The sequence below is a fragment of the Vigna unguiculata genome, chromosome 3 (assembly GCF_004118075.2).
Source record: "Vigna unguiculata cultivar IT97K-499-35 chromosome 3, ASM411807v1, whole genome shotgun sequence".
NCBI classification, from domain to species: domain Eukaryota; kingdom Viridiplantae; phylum Streptophyta; class Magnoliopsida; order Fabales; family Fabaceae; genus Vigna; species Vigna unguiculata.
The window spans coordinates 49744433-49755601 of record NC_040281.1 but is presented as its reverse complement, the minus strand read 5'-3'; the positions used below and the strand labels follow the sequence as shown (position 1 = coordinate 49755601).

General features: G+C 36.4%; 2 protein-coding genes across 2 annotated transcripts; one reads left to right on the top strand and one right to left on the bottom strand.

The window, feature by feature from the left end:
- The first annotated feature begins 291 nt into the window (after positions 1 to 291).
- Positions 292 to 3886, top strand: LOC114176972 (nudix hydrolase 14, chloroplastic). Its single transcript, XM_028062175.1, has 7 exons — positions 292 to 537; positions 828 to 933; positions 1824 to 1901; positions 2451 to 2543; positions 2631 to 2723; positions 2884 to 2982; positions 3433 to 3886. The coding sequence occupies exons 1-7, from the start codon at positions 332 to 334 to the stop codon at positions 3667 to 3669; spliced, it is 912 nt and encodes a 303-aa protein (XP_027917976.1). The 5' UTR covers positions 292 to 331; the 3' UTR covers positions 3670 to 3886.
- A 473-nt stretch (positions 3887 to 4359) lies between these two features.
- On the bottom strand, positions 4360 to 11129 carry LOC114178604 (copper chaperone for superoxide dismutase, chloroplastic/cytosolic). Its single transcript, XM_028064610.1, has 6 exons — positions 10800 to 11129; positions 10690 to 10716; positions 10523 to 10595; positions 9821 to 9955; positions 7159 to 7382; positions 4360 to 4891 (listed from the first exon to the last, which is right to left on the bottom strand). The coding sequence occupies exons 1-6, from the start codon at positions 11025 to 11027 to the stop codon at positions 4628 to 4630; spliced, it is 951 nt and encodes a 316-aa protein (XP_027920411.1). The 5' UTR covers positions 11028 to 11129; the 3' UTR covers positions 4360 to 4627.
- Positions 11130 to 11169: the final 40 nt, after the last annotated feature.

Genomic DNA, 11169 nt, shown 5'->3' with positions numbered 1-11169 from the left:
TATCAAGTATCGAAAGGGCTTCGATCAAAATGCAAAGAGCTTCAATAAAAATAAGAATGTGATATATTGAACGAAAAAACGCGAGAGAAAGTGTATGACCAAGATAAGACACAGCTGGAGTAGGACGGTGGAAGAAGATGAGAAAGAACCACCAACAACTTCGGTCTTTTACACATTCCCACGGAGGTGTAAGAAGAAAACACAGGGTACAAACAGAAGTCCCCCAGTTCAAGAATTTGCAGATTTGGGCCAGAAAAAGCCTCGTTAATGAGCCCAAAAATAGGTGGAAGTGATTCTGCATCTTCTTGCTGAAGCCGAAGTATGAGCTTCAATGGCTACGAATGTTGGCGCTGTATGTGGTGCGCTGAAAAGGTTCAGTCGGCCTCACGCCTCCAATTGGGTTTGGAAGAAGAAAGTTTTCTGCTGCAAAATGTCCACCGAGTCACCTTCCTTGACTCACACAATCACACTGCCTAATAAACCCAATGAACCCGTTCACATTGTTGCTGCTCCTGGCGTCTCCCATTCTGATTTCTGGTCATCATTTATATTTCCTCTTTTTCTACTACTTAATTTTGAATGTGAGAGAAACGTAGATATAATCAAATACGATCTTGTTCCTTTGTTTTAAAATTCTAATAGAATCTAGAAGGTTTCATTCGGTTAGGTGTTATTTTTTATTGGTTCCCGTGAGAAACAATTGTAAAATAAGATTGACATGCTTGTATGTCGTTGTTGTTTGATAGGGGTAACTTGTTTCATTTTCTGTAACATTAGGTAGCTGGGGGGGTCCTTTAGGATTGTTGTTCACGTTGCCCTCCTTGCAGGAATGCTGTTGAATCCTCTTTGTTCAAGCAGTGGTTGCATAACTTGCAAACTGAGAATGGGATTCTAGCTGATGGCACCATGTCTCTCAGACAAGTTCTAGTTCAGGTAATCAAATATGTTTAGCTAAAACTTTTGATGAATGATACTTTGTTCGTGGAAGAGGTTTCTCTGCATTACTCTAGATCTTGGATCTGCATCACATTGGTTTAAATTTTGGACTATTTCACATTTAAGACGAAGGATTGGAATCTAATATATGCGACACCAAACACAACATGCATATCTCAGTCTAGAATGCATGACAAGCAACTTAATTGGTGTTGTTTTACTCTTTCTTTCGTGGCTTTAACTAAGATTGTGATCCATAGAAGGTAGTCATTTCAGAAAATATAGTTATAAAGCTTTTGTAGATTATAAGAAGCATATGTGATCTGATATGAGGCTTTGAGTATGGGCGAAGGGCAATGTTCTTGCGTCTGCAACTTCTGACGGCTGAATTTTGAAGGTCTCCTTCACTTTCACCTTGGTGATGGATGGAAATAATGGAGGAAGGAGTGATAACGAAACCTCCGTGACACATTGGTACTCAAAAATTTGAGTATGCAAAGGTTCAAGCAATGAGGGTAATTGGGCAAGTATATGCTCTGATGACCATAATTGGGTTTCCTATCCTTGCTTTTATGGAGGAGTTGCAGTGTCCAATTAGAAGTCTTCCTCTTTGACCTAATAAGTCTGGGGGAAGGCTGTAGTTTCCCCTTAGGTGTCTCTATGCGAGGTAACAAAACCTAGGGGCCAACTCTAACATTAGTTAGGAAGATGGGTTAGATCATATTGGGTTTTGATGCTACAGAGTCTTGGTAACCTTGCCCTGAACAATTTGTTTTTTGATCATCTAAGGATTTGTTACAAGGGAATTTAAGTAAAAGGATTTTTACATTGTATTCTTCGTTTATTCATATTTCCTTATAACTAACACAAATTTTATATATAAACAGGGAGTTGACATGTTTGGAAAGCGCATTGGGTTTCTCAAGTTTAAAGCGGATATTTTTGACAAGGAAACAGGGAAAAAGGTATGAGATGGTCTACATAATAGCTTTTCAATATATTAGCATTATGTCCTGCATTACTTTACTTACAGCTATGAGCTATGAATATTGAATAGTAGTACGCATATTGTCTTAACCTTCTCTCTACAAATTATTAAAATAAATGCACTACAATATCTGAGGGCAAGCCCAGAAGCAGTCATAAGGTTTTTGCTTTGTGACCTGGATCCATATCCTCAAAATAGCCTCTCTGCATCTAACTTCCCAGACCGAATTAGGTGCCCTTTGTGTTGTGCTACACCTTGCAATCTCACATAAGCTGGGGCTTTGTTAGATTCTCGTATGCTTGGAACAGCATTGTATTTCCACACACATCATGCAAAAACATGAGGGATTTGACCTGCCTATAGTAATCTCATGGCCATGTATCAAACACATCCTCTTTAGGGATTTAAGATGATTAAGACCTTGGACTTGCCGACTGTTTAACAAATATTTAACCACTTCAATTATCTATATTGAGTGCTCCCAATGCTGATCTCATTCCTTTATAATAAAGTACATTATAATTAGATTCCAGGCATTGTATTTGCAAGAGGACCAGCTGTGGCGGTGCTGATACTCCTGGAATCAGAGAGTGAAACATATGCTGTTCTTACAGAACAGGTAGATGCTGGTGCCTTGCAGCTTTTTTGTTTTTTGGTTAATTAGATTTATGACTGAATTTTTGTTATGACTATTCTTATTCATAAGGCAAGGGTGCCTCTTGGAAGAATTATTTTGGAATTGCCTGCCGGAATGCTGGATGATAACAAAGGTGATTTTGTTGGGACTGCTGTTCGCGAGGTCTACTTTTCTCTCCCTCTTACACAGTTCTTTTTATACATAGCAGTGCTGAAAGTGCACGTTTTGTGGCCTTTTTACTTGTATACACGACATTTTTTATCTTTTCTAGTACTATATGTCTTAAACTATACACGCTTTCTTGTATTTATGACTTTGATAGGTTGAAGAAGAGATTGGTATCAAGTTAAATGTAGAAGACATGGTTGACCTCACTGCTTTCCTTGACTCTACAACTGGATGCAGATTTTTTCCCTCTGGGGTGTGTTTCTGAGACTTTTGTCTTTGGGTTGCTTTTTCAAATTTCATGATCCTGCTTTGCAAGTTTTATTAATAATTTGGCATGGCAATAAGTATAGTTTAGTATCGTATCGTTATGTTAAAATGTTGCATTTATCAAACAATTAAGAAGCAGTTCAATTTCTGGTCATGTGAGGCTAATATAATAACTGTTGATTAATAAACCTTGCAGACAAGCCTTATACCGCTACATACTGAAAATATTTTATTAGTCCATAAATTTGTTGAAATGATTTGCTCGGAGTAAACTTATCAAATTAATTGACTTGTAAAATGTTTCAAAATTATTCTTAAGAAAGCATTGAAACTATCTAATCACTACATTTCTTTATACATTTAGCTGATAGAGTTTGTCCTTACTGCTTTTATCGCTTGGAAATCTAATTTTCATCTTTTTTGTTTTGGTGATAAGGGAGGATGTGACGAAGAAATCAGTATTTTTCTTTACAGAGGGCGTGTTGACAAAGAGATAATCACACAACTACAGGGAAAAGAGACTGGCCTTCGTGAACACGGGGAGCTAATTAAGGTACGCGTGGTACCTTACAAGAATCTCTGGCACACAACAGCGGATTGCAAAGTTTTGGTGGCTGTTGCACTGTTAGAAATGGCTATGAAAGATGGGCTATTGCCTACTTTGTCTACTTAATTAACTATTAGAAATAGAAATATATAAAAAAATAGTTCTTTTAACGACTCTAACTTTATCCCTGTTGCATATTGTACCCGACAAGAAGAATTGATTATTATTGTTGTGCTTAGCACTATTAGGACCTTGCAAATGGATACTTAATTGTACACCATTGCCATCAATGATTTGATACGGCCAACATAACATATTTAAAAGATGACCTAGTTAGAAGGAAGGATAGAGAAGAAGATTGTGAATTTGATCTTTTTTCTCATGCTAACGATTTGAAAAAATAAAGTTAATTTGATGAGATTTAGAAGGAAGAGACTGAGTTAAATTTTCTAACCAAAAACTAACAACTACCGATAAATTAAAACAATATTTAAAAGACTGTTTTCCTATTGTTTCTCTTTTAATCAAATTAGTGAAGCATTTCTAAGGTTATTACCAATCGGATGGATTATCATAACCGTTGTTAGAAAAGACATGGAGAAGTGAAATTTAAAAATCAATGCAGAAACACTTTTTCTCGTGACTTGAGTAATTGGTCAAACTATACCCAAGTCTCATACTGTATAATTAACACCCATTTTTTAACTAGAGAATCATCGATAAAATATACTGTGTGCATTTTAAAAATGGTTAGATCAAATAATTAAACAAGGAATTATGTTATAATACCTGCAACCATACACAATAATCCTAAACTCTGAACAATTTTTACTACATTTTTTTTATTATGCAATTTTCTTAATGTCCAACAATTATTAAAATATCTAAAATAACTCTAATTTATGTCAAATTAACATCCATCTTAACCAAAAAAATAAGTTCATAATTCTGGAGAAGAAATTCAGAATAAATCAAAGAGAGATGAATTACATCTGAAAGAGGTATGCGATCTTCAGAAGTACAATATTGCTGATGGGGACAAGACAACTAAATAGCAATGCTTTGCTTTCAGTGAATTACTGTGTCAGGCCTTGCTGGATACAAAATCTTTATCCGTGGCATCCCATATAATGGTGCCATCACACGTACAGAGCTTTTTATAGTTCTCACCGACTCCTGCACTTCTGGCAATTACTGCGGCAGTTATACCATCTTTTGTTTTATCTTCTGTTGCATATACCACCACAGATCTTCCAATAAGATCAGCCACCCTCAGCTTTTCTTTGACTCCAGTGTAGAAGGCATCACCATTTTCATTGGCTTCTAGTGTTCCCAGGTCGCCAAGTGGCTGAAAATCCAATCAACCGGATCTCCTTATGTTTGGTTTGAAATCTAAAATTTGAATATTTTTTTTTTATAAATTAACTTTACAGTTTTGAACCCAATATGAAAAATACGGTTTGAATTGACTTTTTAATCAGATCGTGCTTGAAACACAATCCATATTTAGGATATATTAAGTCTATTAACTAATAACTGCAAAATTGCCAATTTCAACTGTTAAAACTAAAATCCGCTGAAATCCGACAAAATGTGAACGAGCTAATTTATACCAAAATAAAGAAAAGACTTTAAATCATAGTAGTTCATATTTTCCAACTTCCAAACACAGAATTTAATTTATAAATTGAATCAAAATATTAAATTATTTGACGCAACATTCTTAACACTCTATCACTAACAACAGAACTCAACCAAAAAGAGGTAAGAGTACAACAAAAAAACTAGACCGACTGCAAGGGACTCAAATCACCGGTCTTCATTTCCTGCTCAAAAACTCTATCCCTCCAATCAAATAATGACACTCAATTAAAAAATCCACCCCATTTAATTTAGTATAACTGTGTTTGTATGAACAATTTTACTTTAAATTTATTTTAACCTTATAAAACAAACTTGTAAAATAAAATTTGCTCCTAGTTATATATTATAATGTTTCTAGAGAAAGTAGGATCTTCATCATGTTATAATATTGTGTCATTAACATTCTTATCTTAAACATTATTTCCTGAAATGAGGAGCTGACACATACTGAAATACTATAAACCACCATAGACGGTGGGCTGAAACCTGTGGAGTGTCGTTGTTGGCCCCCTAGTCTCCTCCCTCAACGACAGCCTATGCAAGCTCCTAGACATGATGACGTAGATCATGGGCCTAGTACTAGTTAGTCACTGTTGCAAGCAAAGACAACAACAATCCTCTTCTTGATATATACCAATTTCTAACCTTTAGATTTCCACCCTGAAATTTATCAACATGTTTTCTATTTCTCTTCGATCTCATACTGCAGATTGTACTAGAAGAAGCATCACTCTCCACTCGCCTCGCCCCAAATATAACTGCACTCTGGTTACATCTCTTACCGAAATCATTTTGAAAACTTAATTAAGAAAGGAATTGACACTACTGCATGTGTGAGACAGAGTGTGGGACATGGGATTTGAGTCCGACGACCAGTAAATGATTGTGGAATTATAGTAAAAAGGAATGTCATGCATCAACACAATACTTACTGCTCAAGTAGAGGCAAGGACGCAGAGAATGCATTATTCAATTTGGTAAAATAGGCTTTTGTTCCACTCAAAAAGGCTGTCGGAGGCCTCAATCTAGTCAGCCCGAGATAATAGGAACTGGCTTTGAAATTTCCATAGTCTTTGCATATGGCTTCTTTTTGTCAACTCTGCATATCCCAAGGAGCTCAAGGGCCGACCTCCTTAAAACTTCTCATTGGATTAGTCCAAATCAACGGATCAGATTATTTTGAGTACCCAGTCTCAAGCCAAAGGAACGAAGAGACCACCATTAATTACTATCAGCCCTAGGAAGTTCAGGGGCTGACCACCTTAAAACTTAGTCGTTGGATTAATCCGAATAAAAGGGTAGGATTATTTCCTGAGTGTACAGTTTTAAAAGTATCTTGTGTAGCCTGAAGAAGTTTTTTTTTTGAGGTATTCTATGTGCATCTTCCTTCCGACCTACCAACCCCCACCCCTCTCAGTGGCAGAATGAAATTTCTAGAAGAGATGTCAAACATCACACTTGAGAGGAGAGCAGCCTCAATAACAGAAGTATTCTACGAACTTAATAGACATCATGATGCGACCCGACACTTTCTGATAGAAAAATATTCACTATCCTAAGCTAACTGTTTTGTAATAATATATACACTAGTGATCAATCCGTAAAAGAAAGATTAATTATTGAATTGGTCCTTACTTTGCTTCATTCTTATGTTTTAGTCCATTCCAACACCAAGTAACTTAGGTTTTCTAAAACTGCTACAAAACTGAATCTGGCAGAGTAAAATTGACAGAAATTTTCTGAACCACTAGAAATATAAAACAATTCATAGTTTTTGTAGTGGTTTTTTTACACTAATTTTGAGTGGGCTTCAATTCTGTGGCAGATTTAGAGAACTAAAATACTTAGTTTCCATGTATACGGACAACACAAATTGTGGGCAAGTGTAAGAACCAAATGAATATTTAAACCTAGAAGAAATATGTCTACCATGTAAAGAACTTTTTTTTAAAGGTATGTGGAAAATCATACCTCTTTGGTGTTTTCCTCAGTTATTGGATTGAATATTTTACCAGTGCTTGCTGCACCTCTAGTCAAATCTCCAAACTCATTAATAGACCAACCGTGCTTTCCTGGTGACAGCCCACTAAAGTTGGCTTCAATCCTAGCTAGTTCCATGTTTACTTGAGCTAGGCGAATAACACCAAAAATATCTGGACCTTTGAATTCGGAAACAGCAGCAGATATCAAGAAATCTGAAAGGCAAAAAAGAAATATTTAACTAAATCAGAAGTTATAGTAAAGCTGAAACCATGAAAACAGAAGTAAAAACATATTGCTGACAATCATATTATTCGAATGAGTCCCTTAAACACAAGTGGCGCAATGTGTAATAAATGATGTAACAACATAATTAAAAACAAGGAAATCAGGAGACACCATAGAACTACAAATATTTATTTAAAATGTATCTGCTGCAGTCTAAGCTAAACAAAAACAAGGTTATTCCAAATTGGGGTTGACAAATAGATGTACAAACAAGTCACAACAACTAGGGGAGAAACAATGAGAGTATGAAATATGAATAGACAAAATTTAGTGAAAACGTGAAACCAAATACCATAGTATCTCATCTTGCTCAAGGAAATACTACAGTTCTTTACCCACATATTGATGGTATACGTATTACAAAAGCATCCGATAGCTGATATTTCACACATGAACATTTTTGGAGTGTCAGTAAAACAACACAGAGGGTGGGGGTGGGAGGATTCAGTTTAAACTATTTTCTTAAGTCAAAAGGCAATAAGACATTGATGGAAGAGTTGTTTTTACTCTATTGTTGTTTGCGATTGACAATAAGAGCAAACAGAAATCCTATATAAGATATTCTACTGCTTCAGTAAAATAAAAAACAAAACAGACAAACAATAAAAATGGTACAATGTAGGAATAAATAGCAGAGAGCAGCAGTAGCCCATGTAATATGCTCATTTCCGATCTTCAACCTGTAATGCATATAGGTAGAGGCTTCAAAATGTCTCACAATATGGGTACAAGATTGTGAAACCTTAGATAAATTTATTTTAAAAAGAATGGTTCATATAACTGCTCCACCCGTCCAACTCTGTTTTGTGTTGCATGAACCAAATTGGACTGACGCTCAATAGCACATTGAAGCTGAAATTCACATTTCTGGTACTTCTGCTTACTCAGCAACATCATTCATGAAGGAAAGAAAGTTAAAGACAATGATCAATGGAGGAAACATATAATCAAAAAAGGATGCAACACTAAGCCCAAGAAGGGAAGAATCGAATCAGGGTCTCATTTAAGGATGGGGAAGGGTTATTCGGCCAGTGGCAAACCTTGGTTGAAACATCAACAATTTGAAAAAGTGCTGGCATCACCGCCATCCAAGTCATGAAAATGCCTGCCAGTTGATTCGAAAATCTTTCCCTCTCGCTCCAAAAGGGCTTGCCTTTGGGAAGCAGCCTAGGATCTAGTATCACCAGAACCACAGCCACAATGAACACGATGTTTGGGAACAAATTGATCTTCGAGGAGCTCATTCTTGCATGGTCAAAATCAGTAGAGAAGATTTTGGGATATCATGCAGACAACATGGCTTCCTCCATCATGGTTACAAGCCATTGAAGTTGAGCCAAATTAAGGTCCCCGGCAAGAATGATCTATAATTTGCGCTAGCCAACTCCTTATTTCCAATTTGGAGAAAGTGTTGGGTTCAGATCCATAGGGTGAAAAGGTGAGAATCAAGAAAGAAAGGATCAAGAGGGAGGGATAAGTTGGAAAAGAGAAAGATAAAGCGAAAAATTCCGAACTTTCAATTTTAAAATAAATATATCTTAACAGTCAATAATTGTTTCCCACAGTGAGAGAAATCCTCAAGCCTGTCTTTGGATTGGAAACAAACAGGGGCCAAGTCTCCCAACCTAGCCTCAACCTAATACATATATGAAGTCATATACATATAGAAATAAGGTCATTGAGTCCTTGTAATTGGAGAGAATATAACAAACGTATCTATCATCAAGCCACATAAGTAAATTACCAAAAATGTTCAAAATAAGAGCTAAAGCTTCTAAATTTGACTTTGTGTTCATTTGTTGTAACAGATTTGGAACCAAAAAAGTGGAGAGTAAGGAATAACCTATTAGGTATACAAGTTGTGTGCCTTAGTATGTTACGAGTTTTTCAAAGAAAAGGAGCTTATTTCTCTCCCTGCGACAGTGAAAGAAGAAGTAAATGAACTACGGTGACAAGGATGTAGTTTAAAGGAGCATACAAACTCAAGTTTAATAGGTGAAAATAACCACACTAAACATCCAACTTCATAATTATCACACTCATTCCTCCAAATAAACAAATAAAGAGTAAAACCACTAACCTTATTTTTGCAGATTTTACAATCTCATGTAAGATGATTAACTTAGAAAAGGTAGTACTCTACATCAAAATGATTTTGGTAAAATTGACTTTGAAATAAACTCTACACTAAAATGATGGGGATGTGTGTCCAAATTAATCTCACTCACATTTTTTACTTTGAAAAAGTCCCAGCGAGTGAAATTGGTTTTGGGCGCCAACAAAGCATGCAAAGTCGTTAAGGAAAGCTTAGCATTACAAAATATACAATTTAAATCGTGACAAAGCAAGAAATTGACTAGCAAACCTTCCGGTATTCCTTGTCCAATTAACCGGGCTTTTCTACCAGTTTGCTCCAAGGCTTCAGTCATAGTCTTAACCGGCGTTGAACCAAGAATCCTTACAACCTGATTGCTCAAGTCCACCTCTACGTTCTTAACTCCTGAAAAAAAATGCGAGGACCCAAACAACGTGAATCAAGAAATCTATGGGGTGCTTAAAACCATCAGAATTGTGAATCGATTTAATTTAATGTCAGCAAATCAGCTCAAAATAAACCTGTTCTGGTCTAAAGTTCCTCTACTTAGGTTAGAGTTTACCTAGTCTAATGGCATTCAAGCGTGTACAGCCTGTGGGAATATCTTCCTATATAAAAGTCCCCCTTAGCATCATTACTGGAAAGTTTTTAATTGTTTCCTTGATGTTCTCTAAAATCTTGGGGACAGAAGACTGCGTCCATATTTGTTTCCCCTCAATCACTATCCAGATTGTAGGGAGGGAGAAGCAACATTATAGGTCACGAGAACTTATCTTATTAAGAGGACATGGGCTAGGCAACGGTAACTACTATAGCTAATGAACAATATCACAATATACCTCAAATCCTGTCTGATAAACATTGATCGGTTGGAGGTTACAAACTCCAATTCTATTCGTTCATAGTTGCAAACACGTTGAATGCAGAAAATAAATCACACAAGATGGTCCAAGCACTTAACTAAACACTTACCATTAACCTCGTGCAACTTATTTTTGACAGCATTAACACAACCTTCGCATTTCATATCCACCATGTACTCCGTCTGACATCACAAAAGAAAAAAATAAAAAAAAGGAACTAACTAAGAATTTGACTTAACCGAGCCAAATAGCGAAGAGAGAGAACATCTAACTGACCAGTAACTCGGGCAAGACGGCATCAGGCTGCGAGAGAAAAGAAGAAAATGATTAGATTAGCGGGGAATTAAGTAATTGAGAGAAAAGTAGGATAGATAAGAATGAGGAACCTGAGAAGAGAGTTTGTGGTCCATGTGGAGAACAGAGGGAGGGGTAGCAAGTGTTTTGAGAAGGCCGAATCTATTGGGGGAATTGGAAGATTGGGAAGAGCGAGAGAAAGAAGAAGATGATGATGATGATGAAGAAGATGGAGAAGATGAAAGAGAAGAGAAGGCGAATGCTGCAGGAATAGCTGCTACAGCAGTTGCTGTTGTTGCTACTGACCTCAGAAATGCCATTTTACTCCCAACTATTCCTTCTTATTTATTACACAGAACAAAATGCACTCTGGCTGGTAGGTAGGTAGCTACCTCTATGTTTGTTTCATGCCACTTCATTCTAGATGGATCCACATTTCTCCACCTTCCAAGTAGTTTTCAC

Excerpts from the sequence above, each read along its gene's own strand:
- LOC114178604 (XM_028064610.1), bottom strand. The coding sequence starts at position 11,027 with ATGGCATTTCTGAGGTCAGTAGCAACAACAGCAACTGCTGTAGCAGCT. Across the intron at positions 10,596-10,689 it reads CCGTCTTGCCCGAGTTACTG|ACGGAGTACATGGTGGATAT; the intron begins GTCAGTTAGATG and ends TTGTGATGTCAG. Across the intron at positions 4,892-7,158 it reads CTGAGGAAAACACCAAAGAG|CCACTTGGCGACCTGGGAAC; the intron begins GTATGATTTTCC and ends TTGGATTTTCAG.
- LOC114176972 (XM_028062175.1), top strand. The coding sequence starts at position 332 with ATGGCTACGAATGTTGGCGCTGTATGTGGTGCGCTGAAAAGGTTCAGT. Across the intron at positions 2,724-2,883 it reads TTGGGACTGCTGTTCGCGAG|GTTGAAGAAGAGATTGGTAT; the intron begins GTCTACTTTTCT and ends TGACTTTGATAG. Across the intron at positions 2,983-3,432 it reads GCAGATTTTTTCCCTCTGGG|GGAGGATGTGACGAAGAAAT; the intron begins GTGTGTTTCTGA and ends TTTGGTGATAAG.